Genomic DNA, 26,518 nt, shown 5'->3' with positions numbered 1-26,518 from the left:
TCACGATTTCCTTATTCAAGAATAATCCTTAACTACTTTTCTAGCAACTTAAGGATGTCCTTTATATACATGTGGGCACAGAATTGGTTCTTGAAAAATAGACAACGGGTTGAGGTACACTAGTGTAAATGTTTAGTAAGGGAAACCCACTGAGACTAGAAGGAACACGTGGGTTAGAATATACGATGAATCAAACGTGAATAAATACATTAGACTTTGATAGGGAAGCCCGGGGTGGTGTGTTAACTAGCTTTTTGAGAGACGTTCAGGTCGTTGTTATGAGAATTGATTTTGTTCGTTTCCTCAATGGAAGAAGTAACGCAGCACAGAATGTGCTGAGGCATTTAGAGGTATTGATTTTCCCAGACCACCGCTTGAACAGTTTGGAATAGCTCAACTAGAAATTAAATGGTCTCCAAATGCACATAAATGTTATTTTACAATGGCGGTAGCAATAGGATACAGCCTTGATTCCTTTCTTACGTTTATACACACTTGTATCCTGATTATTCTGACATGTGTTGCCCACAACTTAGGATTTTCTGGGGCTTTTCACCTAGTCACCTTTCCAGACTGTTCACGTCAAAGATGTATATATTTGACTTACCCTTTCACTGTGCCAACATTTCAGGTACTTTGTGCCATAAAGCCTATTCTGACTGAACATTTCACAATGCCAGCTTAAAGGCCTATTCTGACTGAGCATTTCACTGTGCCAACTCTTCAGACTATAAAACTTGGTTTTTCACAGCTTTATTTCATACGGTTTCATACGGTTCGTTTCAAGCTACTTTTTACTCTAAAAAACGCATAGGTGATGCATGTCCACTTGTGACCTGGTGTTATCGCTGAATGAGTTTCGTTTGCTTATTTCATGAATCCTGACATTCTGATTTTGCTGGGACAAGCACGTCCAAGGAAGGCATTGTTGACCTCGTTGTAGAGAACAGAGCACATTTTGTTGAACAAACCACGTCTATTCTAATCATTTTCGCATGTTATTCCAGCCACATCATTGGTATTACAGAAAAAGTCAAAGGCTTGTTGACGCAGCGTATACACGTTTCTTTTCTCGCAAGGTCATGTAAATAGACTATGATGGATTGCCCCAGGAGAATCTTCAGTCTAGTGTGCTCATCTCAACACTCATCTCATCTCCCGGTATGTCCTCGACGATTACGCAAAACAACAACAAAGTCTATTGGCCTATTCACAAGAAATGTTATACATATGATAACATATAACGTATATCATATGGTAAGAGGTATAGAACATGATGCTTGTTTTGATTTATTTTGGTGTATTTTACAAAGGAATGTTTTCAAAAGCCCAAAAGAAGAAACATTTCAGTGGGTAAAATAACTGTCATGGTTGTTTCATTTAGTAGGCAGATCCAGTTTATAATTAACATTTTTAATAATTGGCTTACTTTGCTTTGAAATTGGCTGCCATAAATAGGCAAACTGCTGATCTGAGTATGTTTTGGGCCGGAATTTTTGTTATACTTATTTACTTTGTTAACAGCATATTCGAAGTATTTTGAGGTTTGCCAGCTGATTTGTGATTTTCCTTGTGTGCTATTTTATATATGTTGATGGACGGATGGATACAGAGAGATCGCTAACAAAATGGGAGGGTAACTTGTTTAGCGACGGCCCTGGATCACAAAATTACAGAAAAAGTAAGGGCCTACCGTTCAGTAAAAATGCCATTTTTTTGTCTTACGACATCTTCCGTATAGGGTTGAATATACATGTATTTGCAGATTTCAATCTGTAGATCTCCCTCCATCCGCATATATAAATTAGGAGAATTACAGAACTGTGTTTACCTCTTGTCTTCTCATTTTTGTGAGAAGTCTTTATTATTTGGTATCCAAGTGCATAAACGATGGATGTAAATTGTATTATAATGTATATCCACAGGCCAGGTGGCCTTATGCAGTGAAGTTCAGTCAATCAATCAGTGGTGGAAACCTGAACCGACACCTGTCTCGTTTTATTATAAAATTCACAACACGTGTTCTGTATGTTTGCAGAAGTGCAGCAGGTAGTTATAATGCAGATCTAATGAACAGTAATTGCCAAATTACGACCTCCCACATGGCAGACGCGAAAAGTACGGCAAGACATGACGCTATCTTTAAGTCAAAATGGCAGGGATTTCTGCCACGTAAAGCGAATTTTAACACCTCTAATAAATGAACTCTCGTCTACTTACCTAAAAAATAGGCCATATTTTAAAAGAAGCTATTATCAGGCCTATCTGCACAGTTACATTTGTATGTCGATGTCGCCAACATATCAGCGAAAGGCGTCGGTATCACATTTTGTGACGGGTTATAACGTTACTGCATGGTGAGGTACGTGACACTTTATGGGTGCGTTGTGGTGTGGGTATGTTTATTGAGTGGTGAGGAACGTTCATATGTTGATACATGATACCCCAGTATTATGAGGCGCCTTAAGGCTGTATTATGAGGTACCTTGGAGTTCTAGGTAAAGATCAGGGTATATCGGCGCAATGACCCAGGAGGTCCATACGGTAGCTGTGAGTCCAATCGTTTGATCGATTACAGTCTTATTATTGCCAGATCTGTTTTACAAAATAAATAAATCCACTGGCTACTGACTAACTTGATAATCGCCAGGAACAAATCACGTCCATTCTGATTATTTCTGAATGTTATGCCAGCCACGTGATTGGTATTACAGGAAAAATCGTTTAACGTTAGACCTTATCACGTCAAAGGGATTCAAATGTGGCTGCTAGTATCGGAAAGGCTGAAAAAGAGCCTCTCTTTTCTTATAAGGTTTCGTCATCTATAGATAAAGAATACAAAACAAATGTTCACAAAATTATGTTTTACACGAGGACCTGTTCAGCTGATCGGGTTCACAGCAGACAGGTGTGTGGATTAGTCGTATTTACGCCAAACCTGCCTGGAGAACAGACGTCCTATTATTTTCACCCGGCGACGCCACAAGCCACCTCATCTGATTCCCTGTATTGAGTTAATGCTGTTTTATTGTTCACTTCAAGGCTATAAACCTGCAGTTCCTTACACCTGATCCTGTTTACATCAAAATGACTTGACCCTAATTTGCTTTTAATCCAGACTTTATGTAACTCAGCAGGCGGCAATTTGTCATTTTACGGTTACCAAATGTCCAGTGAAATCGCTTTTAAAACCTTCATTCTGTAATGGAGATTTAGCAGACTTTAAGAGAAACCTAAATTTTCCTTTATCGAGGAAATGTGGTATAGTTTTAATGGGTTATCACAACGATAAAAATGTGTTTGCAGCTCTTAAGTAAGTCAAGCTTTTGTTGTCGCAGTATAAGGAAAATCCTTTCCTGATAAGGTCAAGTAAATAAAATACATCCTCCCAGAAGAATGATCAGTTCACGATATTCCTTCGACATTTCAAAAAACAACAATGAAGTCTCTGGTCCTTTTCACAGGAAATGTCCTACATGTGATGAGTCATGAGGTAAGAGGTAGGATATGATGCTTGTTTTCGTGTATTATCAGTTTAATGGACAACGTGATTTTTGAATGAGGGTAAAATGAAAGGCTAAAACTGTGATTTCCGTTGTCTTTTGATGTAGAAAGTCATTTAAATAATAAGACTTAATTTGTTAAAAATATATGCTGTATTGTTGTCTCGGAGCACCATTTAGCAGTGTTAGCTTTAGCAACATTTCATGTTTGGCCAGTGATTAATGAGCTTAGAATAACGGATGCTTCCTTATGTCAAGATTTATGAGGCTGAGTGCAGCGTTTGAAGAGAAGTAGTCTTTTTACTTCTTAAGATGATAGGTGTGCGCTGATGTTGTAAGTGGCCCTGATGTTGTACTAAATGTCGTAAAAAGAGATGCGGGAACAATGTCTTAAATCATTCGTACGATGATGTCACATTTCTTGAAGTGGTACCTCCCTATTTTGTGTCGTGCTTGATGTCAACTCTGCTTGCTGCGGGGGTACGTCTATACTGTATCATATTGCTGAGTTCTTGGGTTGCTTGGTCCAGGCGTTATTGTGAGGCGTGGTGTGTCTATATTGTGTAGTAGGGTATTTCCGTATTTGTGGCCAGACATATTGGCACTGTGAGATGTCACTGCGGGGTGGGGTGGGCCTGAATTGTACGTGATGTACGTGAGTATTTTTTGACATGATATGCCCATACTGTTTTGTGCAGTAGTCTATATTATGGCTGTGTTGGGTTCCGAGGTAGATCTCTGTTTTGCAGAGCGATAAATCTTGTGTCTTGCGGTAGACATGTACTGTTATGTGCCATATGTCTATATTCGTGGTGTAGTGCATCTGTATTTTGGGACATGTTACTTTCGCAGGGTATTGTGCAGTGGTGCATTGTGAATTGTGTAATGTATTACAGATGTTTCACATGCGTCAGCAACAAAGAATGTTGTCATTTTTACAGTCAGTGGCAAATGGATTATAAAACTTGCACTTTTCTTATTCAGAATAAATGCAGTTTGAGATCATCCATTTTATTTGTTCTTTTGCCATTGACAGTGTAGGCCTTTATAAGGTAAACTAGCGCTTAAGTGCGCCTACATCACGACACACGTACAGCCTTTTTTTTAAAAAACAGAATGCAACTTTTGTCATGATTGATTTTGGATTACCGCGTGTACACTTTCAAGAACTCGACTTTTTATCAGCTTCCTGCTAAATCTGTTCCTGAACGTGTTTTTATAATCTGTTGTGGTTTAACCCCCAAGCTCAAGATTTCTAAAAGCAACAACGACTCACACTATTCCCCGCCCATATCTCATAAGCGCCCTTATGAAAAATACCATGGTTTACCATGGTATTTACCACGTATAGGCCTACATATACCACGATTGATTATGGATTACAATGGTATGAGCATTGGCTACCTTGGTGGGACCATGCTTAACTCTGATGCGATTACGGTACATGCACATGCAAACCATGGTTCTGTACCAGTATTGGCCATGGTAGAACCAACAAGTACATTGATGAAATGAAGTGCAGGAAATTTATTTCTTCGCACTACATGTACATGTATATGCAGCTGACAAGGTTCATTTTAAACTCGTTGAAAGGATGTATTTTAATCCATATCAACTCTGAACAATCTCATAGATGTCTTTGTCCAGCTGACTTAGATAACAGTCCTTTCATAAGAAACCCACTTTACGAATAATGATGTTTTGTCCTTGTGAAACTGGGGGGAAAACTTTAAATGAGTACTTTCATCATACATTCTACGATTCCGCCCACCTGTGACAGATGTTAAACTATTCTTTCACGAGGTGTTTTCTCAAGGAGGTGGCGTTAGCAAGGGCATATTATAACGGAATATAAAAAAACTATGGCCACGTTTTATTTTATGGGGAGGTAAAGAAACGACATTTTTCAGTAAACTCAATTTTCAGAGATCTGTAGAATGCACTTTTTTCTCTTGAGAATCTCTGTGCATGAAGTACAGAGATGACTTTTATTCTTACATTAGGTTAACAAAAACTTCGTCCAATGGCGTCACAAATATTTCGCTTCAAAAACATATTAATTGCAAGCCGGCAGCATCCACTTCGTTGAAAGTTGTTTTCAAGAATTTGTATCTTGGATTTGCTTTTGTTTACGTTTCTGAGGTAGAAATGTCTCAGAAAGGATAGTTGTGTTACTATGTGTGTAGTATCTTATAGAAACTATCTGGTACCGCGCTCCCAACACGTTCATCGATAGCGTCATTTCGGACAGTTACCGACCACTGACGGAAAAATGCATAAATAAGGGGTTGTTAAGATTAATAATACATGCCTCAAAAACTATCCTATAAGCTATTTTAATAATTCAAAGACACCACACCTGTTTCGCCGCTATTCAACAAATCATTCCTTATCGGGCAGACGGATAGCACAGTTGGTAGAGCGTCCGCTTCGGGACCGGTAGATCCAGGATCAATCCTTGATCGAGTCACACCTAAGACTTTAAAAGAGGAAGTTGAAACTTCCTCGCTTGGCGTTCAGCATGAAGGGGATAGTGCAACGACTGGTTGACCTGTATCAGTATAATGGCTCGGGCGGGGCGACTTACTTGCCTTCGATAAGTCGTCTCAGTGAAGCAGCACTAAATAAAAGAGCGGTGGAAATCCGTCCTGCAACAAGGAGGCACATTACACGTACATGCACCCTAATGATTCCTTCGTCGTCATATGACTGAAAAATTGTTGAGTACGACGTTAAACCCCAAGCACTCACTCACTCACCCCTTATCGGGCAGAAGACAATTTTACGCGTGACCATTCATGTTAAGATGAAAGAAAGAAAATTTTAGTATTACCAAATGCTAAATACAGTTTCTAAAGAAAGGCCCATAACTGTCGGTCTCTGATAGTGACTCATATATTTGTCCATCGCGTGAAACGGTTTGATGACGTTTCATTGCGACGTGCACGTGTCGAAAATATCATGGAATACTTGACATTGGTATTTTGGCCTGTGTCGAGTTTATCAAATATCATTATTACCTGCCTGGAAAACCAATGGAGGGTTGTTTATGGATGCATCACCCATGGGTCTTGTGGTAATCGACTAGCAGCGTGCCTTTGCGGTTAATGAACGTCACACTAATGTCTAAGGCGGCTAAGATTAATCGCAAGGTTTTCACATTCATGTTGTGTTTAAATTTATCAAAAAGGCTAATGGTGCTCTGTGTCGGTAGTGGATGTGTTGAGCAGAGTACGTGAATGTGAAATGACGATATGTAATAATACTTGAAACTAAAATACTTGAGTACTTTGAAACTCGGTTTTGTTATCCATTTACAGAAAACAAAATACTTGTCAAATTCAACCTTAATACTTTATATTTAGGCCTATAGATTTACATGTGATCTAGCTCAAACTACGAAAGTCTTAGATAATAGGATGCAAACAACATTTCATAATAAATATTACAAAGGTTACAAAGTTTCAGCCTGAACACACAGCGTGAGAACTGATGACTGTGCGCATGAATGGCCATAAAATATAACTCATCTCCAACTATTTAGTAAGCCCTAAACTGGAAGACAATCTGGTTGACAACTTGAAAGAAAAACAGTTACGGGCGTAAAGATGTAGTCGATTACGTTATGCAGACTACCAAAAGACAATAAAATTCCAATGCTCATCACCTCCATAATTCATATTTTTGCCAGTGAGCTTTTTGAACTGATCTCTGTTTTTAAAACTATCAAAACATAGCACGTGGATCTAATATGCGATGCCTCTGGAGAATAAAGTAAATAAAATCCTCTGCTGAAAATTGATCCCATCTACCAAGTAATACACATGCATGATATGAAGTAATTTCTCTTTCTATGAAATCTATGACACATAAAGACACTGCCCTAACGTGTTTTAGCTTTAATGATCTACACCTTTTTTTATAATTTAATACACTTTTTGTTTTTACGGCCCGGGCATGTCTTCCCTGTTGATGTGAAGTTTGTTTTTCTGCCTTTATTATCCGCAGTTGTGATTCAGACACTTGTCAAGTGTTATAACTGGTATACATATAATCCAAACCAGAAGAAATTCAGAAGCCCATTCACATTAAGAACTATTCACAGGCCTTCCAAACTACAGATTAAGTATTCCTAAAATCATTTCCGAAGACTTAAATAACAGTTGAGGGCCGGTCTTATAAAAAGAATAGAATATTATATCTAATTTTCATGATATATGAATCGATGTTTTCAAACGTGGAGATATTAGGATATAGTGGTGAAGAAAAAATGAGGTTTTATTTCTATTTGTGATTTACATGTTTATATCTAATAATTGAAAACGACATGTCATGAAAGTTGGGCTAGGTTTTTACTAACCTTCTATAATGGATTATTCCACTGATTTTAACTGGAATGATCCGGTTTACTCTGGGTTTTTCAAAACTCAAAGTTACGTGCTGATAAGGTGACATTCAGTAACCAGGTCGCAGGCTAGTTTCTTGCTGTCCTAGCCGTGCAGTGCTTTGGGCGAGCATATTCCATTTGATCTTACATTCGTACGAAGATTTTGCTCAACACATCTGTAAGTAATCTGCAGTAATTGTGATGGATTTGGATTATTTATAACATTAAATATTCTCACATAATAACCTCCACATAAAGCTAACGTGGTTGGTTTCATTTTATTTATATTTCTCTTATGCATTTTACTTATAAGACGACGATCAGTTTTATGGATGGAGGAAACCGGAGTGCCTGAAGCAAACCGCTTTCGTTTGGCAAGTTACAGATGAATGTCCCAACGTCTGACATATAGATAAGCACACCACATTGGAGGAAGACAGGTGGTCCTTAACGGAAGTTAGATAAAAGATCGCACTAGCGCGGTCAACCGCTTTTTGTCACCAATACCCCACGTGTATTGAGGTAATGTGCAAATTGAACACCCTGTTCAAGATGATTTTTAAACCCGAACCTGGCGTGCCTTGGTGATTGACAGAACCTACAATGAAGTTGTCTATTGAATCACAATGATAAGATGATAATGTTTAATCATACTTAAAGGACAAGACATCACCTGGCTAAAACATATTTCAATTGAAAGCAGGATTTTCAAACTTTCTAAAAAGCATCATACTTTAGTTTTTAATGAGATTGCAGAGAAACAACATGTAGAACAAAATGACAATACTGCCCAAATGGCTGGTGTGAATTGATGCAGCCATGTTGGGAATTTTATCCAATCAAACACGTTGCTATCAGATTGCGCGCGTTATGCTGTGCCTTTACCCATTCAGTACTGTTGCCATGAAGTGACATATGATAACATAAAACAACTGCATAAGACATCATTTTGAGATCGTTTACAACGCTTTATTTACGTGAAGCCGAAGGGCAATTTCACACAGTGTTGTGTATCAATTACCTTTCCCAACATACGTAAAATCAGTTGACTTACAAGCCGTGTGATATCCAAAGACCACCTGAACCAGAAATACCCTTGTCATATATCAGCAGGATACTCGCAAACTGAATAAATCTTATATTTGGTCAACTGTATGAACAGTTCAAGCTGTGGAAGAAATATCCTTCCAGTTAATCACTTAATCCTTCATCGCCGAAGTCCACAACTTCAATCTGCCAAAGGCTACTATTATAATTATATGGGAAATACCTTCGACGGTAGAGAGCTAGAGTAAACGTGGCGTCACCTTACTGTTGATTATGGAGACGAATTGGAGCTGTGAGAAGACAAAGTTTCACTAAACTTTTACTGGGTTGAAAAAAATGTAAAAAAAAAAACAAAACATTTAATGCCGATTTAAGATACTTTGAATGATAATCTTTCAGTGGGCATAAACATTAGTCAGGTGCTGTCTTTCACTTTATGACCAGATCTTCTCCAATACCCAGTGTATCTTTTATGCCCTACTCAAGATTATTTCATGCGGCGGAGGCCAGCATTATGTTGGAAGGAAACCTGCGAAAACCCACAAGCATCCGCAATTTTCGGACATACCTTACAACGTACTGTCTCCTTCATGTTTTGTGTGATTGCTTGATTCTTGAACCAATCCAAACTTTAGCCGACAATCGTTATCCCCAATTTATTAAACGTGATGTCATTTGATTCGATAATTAATGAAGCGAAACATTCCACAGATGAACCCAATTCCACAATTTGCGCCATTATTTGAATAGCTGCAAATCAGCATTGTAATGAAAATTAATTGTCACCTCAGACAAAGAACAAAACAGACTTTTACAGCATTATAGTTCAAATCAGGCAATTATTTGTCCTTGATGTCGGATCTTCCTCTCGCGGTAAAACACGAGAGCAGTGGTTATTTTGACATCAGTCTTCCTTTGCCGACGATGATCGCACAGAGCATTGCTGACAGACCCGTTCTATGACAGCCGGTGTTTTATTCTGCCCAACACATTACTGCATCTTCCGGAACTCATCTATTTCTGGAAGATACTTATTAACTGTCGGTATCAGTGTAGAGGCTTACACTGATGTTCAGTAACAACAGACTTCCAACACAGACCCATCATGTATATTCCATCCCATAATGCTCATAGCGCAGTTTACATAAAAACCTAACTTGTTCAAATAACGAATGAACACTACACCCCTCCCTGTTTAGGACGAAACTTTCCAGTAATCAGTTATTAGAATTACCATTACTCACAATATAGTAGCGTACTCAATCTATATTGAAATGATTGATGGATTGAAATGAACTGGAAAGAAAGTTTATTTTCAGAATTTTTTTTCAAATCCACGTTCTGATTGTCCACATCAACGAAAGGCCTGTATGTAATGATAGATATTTAGTTAGTCATTAAATCACAGAGTTCAAACTAAATGACACATATAATAGACTAAAGTAAACTTCAGGAGTATTCTACAGAATGATCATTTCGCATAAAGTCATTGGATTAAACATAAGTTCACAATCTAAGCTAAGTCAGTTTGAACTGAACACATTTAACTGATTGTCTGAATTTGGTAAAACGCGTTGTTACACAGACACAGTTCCATATAGGCTGTCCACTAGGCCGAGTTAAAAACTCTTAATGTCCCACATGGCCAGTTCGATAGGATGGGACTCTGACGCTTCGACCAGATCTGGTTCGCGGACGTTCCGGTACGTTAACAAGCGAAGTCACCAGTTGTGGTCGATCTTGATCTAGTTGATCTGGAAGATCCAGTTCACTATCGGAATCATGTTGAACGGAATCGGGTGGCCACTCGTTGGAGTTACCAGGGTTGTACAGTTTCAACAAGGATACATTGCTCTTCTTGAACTTCCCGCGAATCGTTAACATGGTCTCGGTTCAAACGTTATGGATAGTTTGTTGAACTTCTTCTGACGGAGTAGAACTCTGTCACTAGTTTTTAATGTCTGAACTTTAGCACGACGACGTCGGTCTGCATATTGTTTCCCTTTTTCCTTTAGAGTAGAGTCTCTTGCGCGGACGTCGAGCGCTGTTGACGGCATACGAGGTTGTGACGGTAGCTTTGTGTGAATTTGTCGATTGAATAACATCTCAGCTGGGGTGAGCTCAGCTGAGCCAGTGATCACATGGGGTGTGCTGCGATACGCCAGTAGGAATGTGGACGGTTCCTTCCGCCAATCTTTGCGTTCGGTGTGGCTTGTTCGAATCGCCTTCAAAAGAGCTCGGTTAAGTCTCTCAACCTCCCCATTTGCTTGAGGCCAGTACGGAGTTACACGTCGCAGTTTAATTTCAAAATTATCCATGTAGTCCAGGAATTCTCGAGGCGAGAGCTGTGGTCCGTTGTCCACGGTAATCTTCAGTGGTAGACCATGTCTGGCAAATACCTGATCTAACCAGTCCTTGATTGTGCTGGTTGTTACAGTTCTCATGACAGAAAGTTCTGGATACCTAGAATGGTAATCAACCATTGCAACCATGTAGTCACCTCCTGGGAATGGACCCAATATGTCCAATGATAATTCTTCCCATAAATTGTTTGGCAGGGAGGTAGGTGCAAAGGTTCAGGAACAGCAGGTTTATCAACCAGTTGGCATGGGTGGCATTTTTGAATGAAGTCTGTGACATCTTTATCAATACCACGCCACCAGACTTTGTCTCGTAGTCGAAGTTTGGTTTTACGATAACTTGATGGCCCTCGGGTGCCATTTGAAGAACGCGTTGTCGTAGCTGTCTGGGAATGACTAGCCTCGTGTCACGTAGTACAACTAAGTTAACAACAGGCATTTCTTCAAAAATGTTTCGGTATTCTCTGAGATATTTGTCCTTGTCAGCACATTGGATGGTTGGTTTAATGGTCCCTAATTGAGTGTCAGTTTCACTTGCTTTACCAATGCCGTCGTATGTCAAAGCTGTGGGTATAGCACTTTGTACTGGGAAGTTGACATACGCGTCAGCCACCTTTGCTTTCTGTTTAGCAAACTGCATAGACAACTTTGGCAAAACGTCATCTGCGATGGGTGGTTCAGGTCTGTATGCAGTCTCGCACCTGTACGGCTGTAGTCGTAATACCCATCTTTCAGTTTGTGGGGAAGGTTTACACCGGACAGAGTAGATGACCTCCAGTGGCTTGTGATCAGTAACCAGATTGAATTCGAGTCCATACAGATAGAGATGGCATCGTTCGCAGGCCCAAACTGCTGCGAGAACCTCCTTCTCAGTTTGAGAATATCGCCTTTCTACGTCGGTCAAAGCTTTACTGGCGTACAGGATTGGTCGATGCTCGCCATCATTTTGCTGTTGAGTCAAGATCGCTCCCAGGCCGACTGGATTCGCGTCGACTATTAGTCGTGTTTTGGTTCCAGGGATAAAGTACGTTAATACAGTGCCACTTGACAACAGGTCTTTGACGGTGTCAAAGGCTTGCTGTTGTTCAGTGTCCCACTTCCACTTTACGTTGGACCTTGTAAGTCGTCTTAACGGCTCTGTTACAGTCGAAAAGTCCTTGATAAATTTTGCACAATAATTTGCAAGTCCAAGGAATCTTCGCATTTCCTTCGCATCGCATGGTTCACCCGTAGACTTGATTGCGTCTACTTTTGAACTTTCGGAAGATATACCTGTTTTCGACAACACGTGGCCCAGGGAGACAAGACGATCCATACTGAATTTGCACTTTTCAGGATTTACGGTTAAATTTCTGTCTTTGATACGCTGGAAAACTTCTTCCAAACGCTGGCCATGCTCAGTGTGGTCTTTGCCGCCTACGATGGTTTCGGACACCCGCACACCCCTCTAACACCTGACTGATTGGGTGTTGATACATCTTGGGCGCAGCGGATATTCCGAACATCAGTCGTTTGTATCGAAATAATCCCTTATGAGTCACGATTATGGTGATATTTCGAGATTCTTCGTCCAACTCGATTTGATGGTATTTCCATTTTAGATCGAGTTTGGAGAACACTTTACAACCATTCATTTCGTGTAGAATATCATCACCTGTCTCACAACTGCTTCATTTGTCATGCGCCTATCCACAAATATCCTGACCTCACCGTTTGGTTTAGGGACAGCAACCAGCGGTGAATCCCATTCTGTCGGTCCAGATGCTGGGTCAATAACATCGAGAACCTGTAGCTGTTTGAATACCAAATATGGAAGACGGCTGAGCAATTGGTTTCACTGGTGAATCTACGTGTAGCTTTAACTGATAGGTACTTTCACAAGGCCACTGAAACAGTCCTAATATTTGTCCTTTATTTAGCTCATTTTGCCTCTCAAAACATTCACTTCCGGTCCAATCTTAAGTACACCGAGTTGCATCGTTGTCTCTTAGAGTAGCAGTGATCTGTTGCCAGTTGAAGCTATCAGGAATTCACTTTTGTTACTGTTTCTTCTTGTGGCTTACGTCAATTCACCAAAGGTCACTGAAGAGACTCTATAAACTCTCCTACCTATTACCACTTCCGTTTCTCGGGAATGCAAGGCGGTGTATTTTAGGGTGTACAGTATGTTTTCGCTGTCAGCGTGCAGGCTTGCATGGTGTGAAAATAACGGAAATTGTGTAAACTTTGGGCATGTATGAGTTATACTGATGAATTTTTGAAATTCTTGGTGTCGGGTGGTGATGAGGCTGCGAGTGACCTTGCCTTGGCGATGCCTTTTTACACCTCTCTGCTGCTGGCATTGGACGATCCAGGTTTTCACTATCAACCTATATCATGTTTGCTATGGCTGCTTTCTCACAGGCTGGGCAAAGTAGGCATGAGTGGTTATTTACCATAGAATGTTAAGAGCTGAGTTATAATACGCTTCGTTGACAAGTCGCTTATGGAAAATCAATAACAATTCCCGTGAACTACACAAATGGGTGGGTTTGCTTATATGTTTTTTTTTACCGGATTGGTATTTAACGTCGTGCTCAAGATTTTTTTCTCGTACGACGACTATCAATGTTTTGGGTAGAGGAAACGCGACCAAAACGGTGAAGATTGTAAGACAGTATTGTCAATGAAGATCATGTACACAGGGTGGATACTCCTTGTCAATGTCCTGTTCAAATTCAGAAATATCGTGCTCTCTTGCGGTTTGAAGATGAATCAATTATTCCGTTTCGAGATTTTTTCACACCGGGCAAAACGTTTACGTGAATACTGATTAGCATATACTCTTGGTGCTTGTAAGTTATCAATAGGCGAAAATTTTATTTCACACCTAATGTTTGCCAAACGAAGTATATTGGTGAATTCTGAAGGGTGTTTTGGGAGAAGAACTCGTGACCATAAAGTCTGAACTTTTATTATACTTCCCCACATATTTCTGAACCCCTGATTGTTTCGTCTATCAAAACAACCAGCATGTCCGTATCCAAATATCCCCGTGTGTTCAAGATGAATTATGGCTTCTGAGAGTTCGTATCTACATTAGACATTGTACCCTAAATATGTTTATGCGCACCATTTACCTGACTCTACAAATATGCCTTGTAATCCAAAAAAAAATGTATCTTATATCTCCTGCTGTTTTGGAACAAAAAGCAAATCTGCCTTTAGGAAGCGCCCGCCGTAAAATGAGGAATGCATTGTGGATATCTGTTGTAGACCATTACTGCTTTGTCTCAGAGACCTATAAAGGACAGCATGAGCAGATATTACATTAGAATTCGATTCCAGTTGTGATTGTATTCAAATAAAACAATTATGTATGACTTGGGGAATCAGTAACAAGACATTTTGATATTGTACAACTGTTTTTTTTTTCAATATGGTGTCATGGTTACATGCTGTGAACGCGTGGGTTGCACAAGTAGATAGGCTTCCGGCATGGGGATGATAATCTCAACAACAAAAGCGCTTACCCAAGGAATGTTAAATACCCCTGACAAAAACAAAAATCAGCTCGATCTATCCTCGACCATGAAATGTCTGCGCGATGCGTTCTGTAATGTTCAATGTGCCTAAAATGGAACACATATATTTGGAGAAGCCACAGCCACGGTTTTTTTGTGGCTCATTTGTCTTTTGTATTTACATGTTCGATTGTTTAACGCTATAATGAAACATTATTTAATTCACAATTATGGCGTTCTTTTCATGGGTTAGAGAAAATCGGAGGGGCCGAGGTAAACCACCCAACCTCGGAAAATTACTTTCCCACGTGTAACGTAGAGACATGCAAATCCAATTTCTTTTTCTATCTAATCACACACACTTGTCAATTTTTGAATTTCCAGAGCTTCAAACACCTGGTTTAAACCTCAGTAAAGTAATATACCCCTACGGTTGACTAATTTTTAGAGCGACCAGCTCGAAGTGAAGAGATCTGGGATCAAATCCGAGTCGGGTGATACATGCCGCCTGACGGCAGTACTTTGGCGGCATGGACTCGTCCCGCTACAAGAAGAATGAATAGAGAACAATGTATGTACACACATGTAATGACTCCTCATCGTCATGTGACTAAAAAATTGTTAATGTTTTACGATGTAAAACTCAAGCATACTTCTACACACATACATACATACATACACACTCCATCATACATACACACACACACCATCATACATACATACACACCATCATACATACATACACACACACACCATCATACATACATACACACCATCATACATACATACATACACCATCATAAATACATACACACACACACACCATCATACATACACACACTCCATCATACATACACACACACCATCATACATACATACACACACACACACCATCATACATACACACACTCCATCATACATACACACACACCATCATACATACATACATACATACACACCATCATACATACATACACACCATCATACATACATACACACACACACCATCATACATACATACACACCATCATACATACATACATACATACACCATCATAAATACATACACACACACACACCATCATACATACACACACTCCATCATACATACACACACACCATCATACATACATACACACACACACACCATCATACATACACACACTCCATCATACATACACACACACCATCATACATACATACATACATACACACCATCATACATACATACACACCATCATACATACATACATACATACACCATCATAAATACATACATACACACACACCATCATACATACACACACTCCATCATACATACACACACACCATCATACATACATACATACATACACACCATCATACATACATACACACCATCATACATACACACACACCATCATACATACATACACACCATCATACATACATACATACATACACCATCATAAATACATACACACACACACCATCATACATACATACACACATACACCATCATACATACATACACACACACACCGTCATACATACATACATACATACATACATACATACATACATACATACATACATACACACACCATCATACATACATACACACACAAACACCATCATACGTACACACACCATCATACATACATTCATACATACATACACACACACCATATATACCTACATACACACACACACCACCACACATATAGTAAAGTAATAAAAATGTCATAACTAGTATTTCTAAAATTTCTGCTCCCTTAATTTATCTCACCCTGACTTTTCCGGAGGTGTAAAGTACCTTTGGGTTATCCAAATGTCCAGCAATGTTTCTCCAAGCTCCTCTAATAATTGTATTGACTCAATTACTGGATTACTTGACGAACATAACCGTGGAACTAGCCATATGCTGGATGGCCGTACAGACCTTCAGCTCCGGACAGGCGGACATATTAGAGTGTCTAATGAAATGAAATAGCTATAATAAGCTGTAATGGCCAGGGGTGTACTGCAGTAACGTTTGGTGAGCTCCATTACAAATCTGTATAAAGTACCATTCCAGGTCAGAAAAGAAAACGACTTGATACATTAACCTGACAACAGTGTTCAACGGTGGTCAGCTGCATGGATGGATGGATGAATGGGTTTCAAACTAGTAATTAACGAACATTCCCGTAAAAGCGAGCGTAGTGTGTATGTGCTAACATTGATCAACTCCATGTAAGCCCACCAGAAGAATTCTAGAAATTCCGATAGACCACATACTTAAGTCTAATGCCCTTCAGTATACCCCACCACTTTCTGTAAGAAAATTATCAATATGAATTTATTTTAATAGGCCATTTATTGTATTTGCCATTGATAGGGATTGTTATTCGCCTTGATAAATTGTTGTGCGCCCTTCGGCCAGATAAGTAACTACCCTATTTCATCCTGCCGTCCGAAGTCTTAAGCCACAGGTGAAGCAAAACTAGTGCTACGTTTAAAGTACAATGAAAACATGAAAATGATACCAAAATCGGCTGAAAGAGCGTCAAGACGATTTTGAACTCTAATGTTTGAGTTCATTAAACATGTGATACATCCTCATTTAGACCACTAGGTGGTCCCAAATCCTCATCTTGCAAAAATTACTTTCAAGTGTCTTTTTACCGTTGAAGAAAAAATATTGCATTCCACATTTACAACTAACTTTTCGCACACATTCTTCTGAACTTCATGTAACTTTTATCATTGTTTTCTCGACATTTAAACCTTTGACATGCGCCGAGAAGGTCAGAGCTCTGGCAATAAATTTGGTTTTTGGACTAGTTCACCAGGCAATAAAAACTCGACCTTTCTCGCAGGCCACAAATGCAGTTATACTGTCAGCTTGATTATCCAAAGTTGCCTTCGCAGGCTCAGTTGTCTAGCTCACCTCATCTCACACAATTAACCCTTGACGAATTGGCACGAGCGTTCGAGTTCAACTCTGACTGGCTTCTCAGTAAGCTTTTTAAGCACCTGGCAAAATACAGTCTATCCACCGTGATCAGGATGCCTGGCTTCCTCAGTCCATCAACCTGACGCATGCCTTTACAATTACTAAAATATTCTTGAGCACGACGTAAAGCATTAATCCATTTAAATAAATACATCTATGTTTGCCACCTGACGATAACAACATCGATACTGTAATACTTAGTACTATCGTTACCCCTTGTGTCCTTCGCTCACGATCTTGCACAAACCTCTTTGCTGGCATCCATTCTTACAACATATTCTCAGGATATATTCCAACAATTCAATAATACATATATTAATTCACCAAGAAGCTTTTTGTATTTTGTATTTATATATCATCTTTATTATGCACATAAGAACTCATAAAGCAACTCTATTCAGTTTCACTGTGTTGGCGTTGATCTTAATCAAATATGACTTCGTATTTATCGCCAACGAGATCATCACAAACGCCGTGGTACAGCACACTCTTTGTGTGATACTTGCTGTGACCCTTTTTACACACACACGGACGACCATCTTTCATGAAGGTTCCGCCTTCCGAAATCAACAACATTCTTTCAAAATCAGGGCAGCCTGTAAAACAATATGTGTAGCGGTCAAATTGTTAGTCTGTTAATATTTAGTATTTTTATGTTCCTAATGTAAGCATTATACCATGTAACGTGTTGATAGTGTACTGTAGAGTGTGTGCCCGGGGAGGTCACTCTGTGGCAACCAGTCAGAGGGCGCTGTTCCAAGTAATAATCTGATATGAAGACTCTGGTCATGAGTATCTACCGAGATCTGTAAAACGGTAGGATTAATACCACTACGCATTCTCTGTGTTGTATAACAGTAATTTAGCCTATATTTAGTCTTATCGAAGGCACCTGCATGCATACATGTGCTCACTCGTTTGCGCGGTGTGTTACCGTATACTTTCTGTTACTTCTGTCCAGCGATTTCATTGTTTTTGTGACCTTTGGTAATTGCTATGATTACGGTATAACATTGGTTAATAATGGAAACTATTTTAAGTTTGCTACACATCATGTAGATTGATTACCAACTAACCTTTAAGTTTTTCAGTGTATTTTTACATTATACATTTATTGGAAATTGTCAGGTAAAGGAACGTTTCATACTTTGTTTTATCTGACGTTGTTCTCGAGTCCTCTGCCTATAAATAAGAATTTGTTTCAAATAACTTAAAGCTGAAGATAGTGAACTATGTTTTGTTTATCGTTACAGTCAATCTGTGAAGCAGAACGCTGTAATCTGTGACAGAACTGAACCTTCAGATCACGAATAAAGAGCAAGTTGGAACAGACACAGTATTTGCGTGTCACTAAGGTTAATACAATATGTTTAAAAATTAATACTTCGTTTGAAAATAAAGAAATCGCTATTCGACCTAAACTTTGGATTGCCTCAAAAGGAAAGAAAATTTACAGAAGTTAAAGTGTTCTATACATTCTCAGTTGTTTCTCACATCAATGACTGATGTTAAAGCCTTTTGTGTAATGAAAAGAGCAGCAAATATGTCCGAATCGAATGTCTGAAGAGCTACACAAACGCAGAGTTGAGTGAACATCCGTTAGTAGGTTACAGTCAATTGACAGTTGATCCCATGTCTAAGGGAGATGTTGATTACACCAGATACAATGTGGTTAAGGAACCTTTATACAAAGTTACTCGTTGGTAATTAACTGTCAGACTCATTGATTGATTTATTCATTGAAGTTTTAGTTTGTCACCTTCACCAAAAATCGCTTTTCAGTTCAGAAATCTGCCAAGTTAATTCACACAGAGCCTATAGAAAATGAAAGGCGTTATTTGCTCACCGTTGTACAGACAATGTGGCTTGGCATCAGAAGGGTTTTCACCATTCCAGACGTATGACAGGCTCTCGGGGTAAATACAGCGACAGAGTTTACCATATTCTCCCCATTCCTCTTTCAAGTTTCGCTGGACAGTGCAGTAGTCTTGAAACCAAAATAAAGGACGCTTGCTAATACACAGCAATATTTTATCCGACAATCAATTATTTAAAACGTGTTATGTCTGAAGTTCACCACGTACTGATGTTTTAATCTCGTTTAGGTCAAAACTGTTTCATTATACGGAAGAATGACTTGTCTAGTACACCATGCACATATATAACAGTATTACTACTTAACACTGATTTGGATTGAATAAAGAGAGCAGGAACGAGGAAAACAAGAACTTTCATAGTAGAGATTATCTAGTTTCTACGGCCTCACCCTTCCCATGTGTATTACTTTTATGCACAATATATATTGTATTCGCAAGTATACAGTATAGGTTATAACAGATACTTCAGGTAAATCAAATGGGATTGTTCCGGTTTTGAGCCACGAGACCACGACTCGCTCCTAAAGCTTTTAATTTATTGTCTGTATACTTCTGTGCATTTCGAAGAACACATATATTTGTTTTACGTCTATGACTAGACGAGTGTCGTGTCAGAAGACAGTTGGGAAAAAGCACTGTATTGCAATTATTTGATGTTAATAATTCTGAGGTTCATTTACATGCTTCACGCACATAGATTCACTCGGTAAATCCCAAGGTTTGGTCAGTGTTTCATGTACACAGATTTACTCGGTAAATCCCGAGGTTTGGTCAATCCTTCACGTACATAGATTCACTCAGTGGATCCCGAGGTTTGGTCAATGCTTCAAGTACATAGATTTACTCGGTAAATCCCGAGATTTGGTTAATGCTTCACATACACAGATTCACTCGGTAAATCCTGAGGTTTGGTCAATGCTTCACGTACATAGATTCACTCAGTAAATCCCAAGGTTTGGTCAATGCTTCACGTACATAGATTCACTCAGTGAATCCCAAGGTTTGGTCAATGCTTGACGTACATAGATTCACTCAGTGAATCCCGAGGTTTGGTCAGTGCTTCACGTACATAGATTTACTCGGTAAATCCCAAGGTTTGGTTAATGCTTCACATACACAGATTCGCTCGGTAAATCCCAACGTTTGGTCAGTGCTTCACGTACATAGATTTACGTGGTAAATCCCAAGGTTTGGTCAATGCTTCACGTACACAGATTCACTCAGTAAATCCCGGGGTTTGGTCAATGCTTCACGTACATAGATTTACTCGGTAAATCCCAAGGTTTGGTCAATGCTTCACATACACAGATTCACTCGGTAAATCCCGAGGTTTGGTCAATGTTTCACGTACATAGATTCACTCGGTAAATCCCAAGGTTTGGTTAATGCTTCACATACACAGATTCACTCGCTAAATCCCGAGGTTTGGTTAATGCTTCACATACATAGATTCACTCAGTGAATCCCGAGGTTTGGTCAATGCTTCACGTACACAGATTCACTCGGTAAATCCCAAGGTTTGGTCAATGCCTCACATACATACATTTACTCGGTAAATCCCAAGGTTTGGTCAATGCTTCACGTACACAGATTCACTCGGTAAATCCCGAGGTTTGGTCAATGCTTCACATACATAGATTCACTCGGTAAATCCCGAGGTTTGGTCAATGTTTCACGTACATAGATTCACTCGGTAAATCCCGAGGTTTGGTTAATGCTTCACGTACACAGATTCACTCGGTAAATCCCGAGGTTTGGTCAATGCTTCACGTACATAGATTTACTCGGTAAATCCCGAGGTTTGGTCAATGCTTCACGTACATAGATTCACTCGGTAAATCCCAAGGTTTGGTTAATGCTTCACATACACAGATTCACTCGGTAAATCCCAAGGTTTGGTCAATGCTTCACGTACATAGATTCACTCAGTGAATCCTAAGGGTTGGTCAATGCTTCACGTACACTGATTCACTTAGTGAATCCCGAGGTTTGGTCAATGCTTCACGTACATAGATTTACTTGGTAAATCCCGAGGTTTGGTCAATGCTTCACATACACAGATTCACTCGGTAAATCCCAACGTTTGGTCAGTGCTTCACGTACATAGATTTACTCGCTAAATCCCAAGGTTTGGTCAATGCTTCACGTACACAGATTCACTCGGTAAATCCCAAGGTTTGGTCAATGCTTCACGTACATAGATTTACTCGGTAAATCCCAAGGTTTGGTCAATGCTTCACATAAACAGATTCACTCGGTAAATCTCGAGGTTTGGTCAATGCTTCACGTACATAGATTCACTCGGTAAATCCCGGGGTTTGGTTAATGCTTCACATACACAGATTCACTCGGTAAATCCTGAGGTTTGGTCAATGCTTCACATACATAGATTCACTCAGTGAATCCTGAGGTTTGGTCAATGCTTCACGTACACAGATTCACTCGGTAAATCCCGAGGTTTGGTCAATGCTTCACGTACATAGATTCACTCGGTAAATCCCAACGTTTGGTCAATGCTTCACGTACATAGATTCACTCGGTAAATCCCAAGGTTTGGTCAATGCTTCACATACACAGATTCATTCGGTAAATCCCAAGGTTTGGTCAATGCTTCACGTACATAGATTCACTCAGTGAATCCCAAGGTTTGGTCAATGCTTCACATACATAGATTCACTCAGTGAATCCCGAGGTTTGGTCAATGCTTCACGTACATATATTTACTCGGTAAATCCCGAGGTTTGGTCAATGCTTCACATACACAGATTCACTCGGTAAATCCCAACGTTTGGTCAGTGCTTCACGTACATACATTTACTTGGTAAATCCCAAGGTTTGGTCAATGCTTCACGTACACAGATTCACTCAGTAAATCCCGGGGTTTGGTCAATGCTTCACGTACATAGATTTACTCGGTAAATCCCAAGGTTTGGTCAATTCTTCACATACACAGATTCACTCGGTAAATCCTGAGGTTTGGTCAATGCTTCACGTACATAGATTCACTCGGTAAATCCCAAGGTTTGGTCAATGCTTCACATACACAGATTCACTCGGTAAATCCCGAGGTTTGGTCAATGCTTCACATACATAGATTCACTCAGTGAATCCCGAGGTTTGGTCAATGCTTCACGTACATAGATTCACTCAGTGAATCCCAAGGTTTGGTCAATGCTTCACGTACATAGATTTACTCGGTAAGCCCCGAGGTTTGGTTAATGCTTCACGTACATAGATTTACTCGTAAGCCCCGAGATTCGGTTAATGCTTCACATACACAGATTCACTCGGTAAATCCCAAGGTTTGGTCAATGCTTCACGTACATAGATTCACTCGGTAAATCCCGGGGTTTGGTTAACGCTTCACATACACAGATTCACTCGGTAAATCCCAAGGTTTGGTTAATGCTTCACATACACAGATTCACTCAGTGAATCCCAAGGTTTGGTTAATGCTTCACGTACATAGATTCACTCAGTGAATCCTAAGGTTTGGTCAATGCTTCACGTACACTGATTCACTTAGTGAATCCCGAGGTTTGGTCAATGCTTCACGTACATAGATTTACTTGGTAAATCCCGAGGTTTGGTTAATGCTTCACATACATAGATTCACTCAGTGAATCCTGAGGTTTGGTTAATGCTTCACGTACACACATTCACTCGGTAAATCCCGAGGTTTGGTCAATGCTTCACGTACATAGATTCACTCGGTAAATCCCAAGGTTTGGTTAACGCTTCACATACACAGATTCACTCGGTAAATCCCAAGGTTTGGTCAATGCTTCACGTACATAGATTCACTCAGTGAATCCCAAGGTTTGGTCAATGTTTCACGTACATAGATTCACTCAGTGAATCCTAAGGTTTGGTCAATGCTTCACGTACACTGATTCACTTAGTGAATCCCGAGGTTTGGTCAATGCTTCACATACATAGATTTACTCGGTAAATCCCAAGGTTTGGTCAATTCTTCACATACACAGATTCACTCGGTAAATCCTGAGGTTTGGTCAATGCTTCAAGTACATAGATTCACTGGGTAAATCCCAAGGTTTGGTTAATGCTTCACATACACAGATTCACTCGGTAAATCCCGAGGTTTGGTCAATGCTTCACATACATAGATTCACTCAGTGAATCCCGAGGTTTGGTCAATGCTTCACGTACATAGATTCACTCAGTGAATCTCAAGGTTTGGTCAATGCTTCACGTACATAGATTTACTCGGTAAGCCCCGAGGTTTGGTCAATGCTTCACGTACATAGATTTACTCGTAAGCCCCGAGATTTGGTTAATGCTTCACATACACAGATTCACTCGGTAAATCCCAAGGTTTGGTCAATGCTTCACGTACATAGATTCACTCGGTAAATCCCAAGGTTTGGTTAATGCTTCACATACACAGATTCACTCAGTAAATCCCGAGGTTTGGTCAATGCTTCACATACATAGATTCACTCAGTGAATCCCGAGGTTTGGTCAATGCTTCACGTACATAGATTCACTCAGTGAATCCCGAGGTTTGGTCAATGCTCCACGTACATAGATTCACTCAGTAAATCCCAAGGTTTGGTTAATACTTCACATACACAGATTCACTCGGTAAATCCCGAGGTTTGGTCAATGCTTCACATACATAGATTCACTCAGTGAATCCTGAGGTTTGGTTAATGCTTCACGTACACAGATTCACTCGGCAAATCCCGAGGTTTGGTCAATGCTTCACGTACATAGATTCACTCGGTAAATCCCAAGGTTTGGTTAACGCTTCACATACACAGATTCACTCGGTAAATCCCAAGGTTTGGTTAATGCTTCACGTACATAGATTCACTCAGTGAATCCCAAGGTTTGGTCAATGCTTCACGTACATAGATTCACTCAGTGAATCCCGAGGTTTGGTCAGTGCTTCACGTACATAGATTTACTCGGTAAATCCCAAGGTTTGGTCAATGCTTCACGTACACAGATTCACTCAGTAAATTCCGGGGTTTGGTCAATGCTTCACGTACATAGATTTACTCGGTAAATCCCAAGGTTTGGTCAATGCTTCACATACACAGATTCACTCGGTGAATCCCGAGGTTTGGTCAATGCTTCACGTACATAGATTTACTTGGTAAATCCCGGGGTTTGGTCAATGCTTCACATACACAGATTCACTCGGTAAATCCAGAGGTTTGGTCAATGATTCACATACATAGATTCACTCAGTGAATCCCGAGGTTTGGTCAATGCTTCACGTACATAGATTCACTTAGTGAATCCCGAGGTTTGGTCAATGTTTCACGTACATAGATTTACTCGGTAAGCCCCGAGGTTTGGTCAATGCTTCACGTACACAGATTTACTCGTAAGCCCCGAGATTTGGTTAATGCTTTACGTACACAGATTCACTCGGTAAATCCTGAGGTTTGGTCAATGCTTCACATACACAGATTCACTCGGTAAATCCCGAGGTTTGGTCAATGCTTCACGTACACAGATTCACTCGGTAAATCCCGAGGTTTGTTCAATGTTTCACGTACATAGTTTTACTCGGTAAGCGACGAGGTTTGGTTAATGCTTCATGTACATAGATTCACTCGGTAAACCCTGAGGTTTGGTCAATGTTTCACGTACACAGATGGACCTGGTAAAATCTGACGTTTAGAAACACGTTACAACCACAAAGATATACCTAGTAAAATATGAGGTTCAGCTACATGTATACAAAGACCTTCCGGTTTCAGTTACAAAGATCAACTTGAAATGATATTTATATTGACCCACTGAAAAAGAAAGAATCTATCCTTGTATGGTTCAAATTTGTATACTTTGACACCCCCATTATACCAAAAACAAACCTTTAGCCGCTAGTCCTTGGGCAGCCAGTGAGACGACAGCTGTGATAACTAGTAGCAGCGAGGCACTAGAAGGCATGTTGAAACTCCGATAATGCACCCTAAGATCTCTGAAAACTCTGTGCCCTCAATACACACAGTCACAAGACTATATCGCGTCAACAATTATCATGAAATAATGCTGCACCCATAATACACATGTAGTACATGCTTCCTATATATTGTCATGTACACAGTCATGAAGCAAAACATAAATTATATAAATACATAATGTGACCAATTTGTCAGCGATTTACACGAAATAGTCCCGTACCTATAATAAAATATATGCGGTCTAATGCATGGCAAGCCCTGGGAAATGTGCGTACTTTTTTATACCTTGTTAAATCCAAGCACCAACAATTTCCGCTGTTAAGTATTTAATGACCTGCCATTGTGATTTCCTACCACACTGTTGTCATTCTGAATTATCACAAATATCAGGATAGTCTCAGACCAATATACTTGTTCTAAAGGTTAATACTTTAACCTTAGAAATGTTAGTACAGCAAATGTAAACTCTGTCAAAAAAGAAACGCAACCCCTGTCCTCGGATATCAAAAATTCGTTCCAATAAAGTTATTGCTTCCAAACTAAATTTTAGCCAAATGTAATGAAATTATACACGTTTTCAATGAAGATTATCATCCAAACAACTGCCTTTTCTCTCCTAAGTGTATTTTATTGCTTATGACGTCACAACGCATGGACTGACCCTGTTGACGTCGCACTCAGAACCATTCACATGCAAATCATGACAATGGCAGTTATAATGTGGGGGTGTATAAAAGCCCATGTGCTTTCGTATTTTATTCATATATTCGTCGACGAAAGTCGGTAAAATGCCGCGACTGAGTGCTGCCAACCGAAATATCCCCATTGGTCGTCTTCAAGCCGGAGAAAGTTTTGGCACGACACCTAAATGTTCACAAAACAACGATATCCCGACTTTGGAGCCGTTACAACAACTTTAATTCGA

General features: G+C 39.7%; 1 protein-coding gene across 1 annotated transcript; it reads right to left on the bottom strand.

Moving 5' to 3' along the window:
• Positions 1 to 18,139: 18,139 nt before the first annotated feature.
• LOC135466257 (uncharacterized) lies at positions 18,140 to 25,607 on the bottom strand. Its single transcript, XM_064743668.1, has 3 exons — positions 25,504 to 25,607; positions 19,624 to 19,764; positions 18,140 to 18,373 (listed from the first exon to the last, which is right to left on the bottom strand). The coding sequence occupies exons 1-3, from the start codon at positions 25,577 to 25,579 to the stop codon at positions 18,201 to 18,203; spliced, it is 390 nt and encodes a 129-aa protein (XP_064599738.1). The 5' UTR covers positions 25,580 to 25,607; the 3' UTR covers positions 18,140 to 18,200.
• Between the last annotated feature and the right edge of the window lie 911 nt (positions 25,608 to 26,518).

Source organism: Liolophura sinensis, chromosome 6 (assembly GCF_032854445.1).
Source record: "Liolophura sinensis isolate JHLJ2023 chromosome 6, CUHK_Ljap_v2, whole genome shotgun sequence".
Lineage (NCBI taxonomy): Eukaryota > Metazoa > Mollusca > Polyplacophora > Chitonida > Chitonidae > Liolophura > Liolophura sinensis.
Note: the sequence above shows the minus strand (reverse complement) of the source record. Positions and strands in the feature narration are given on the sequence as shown.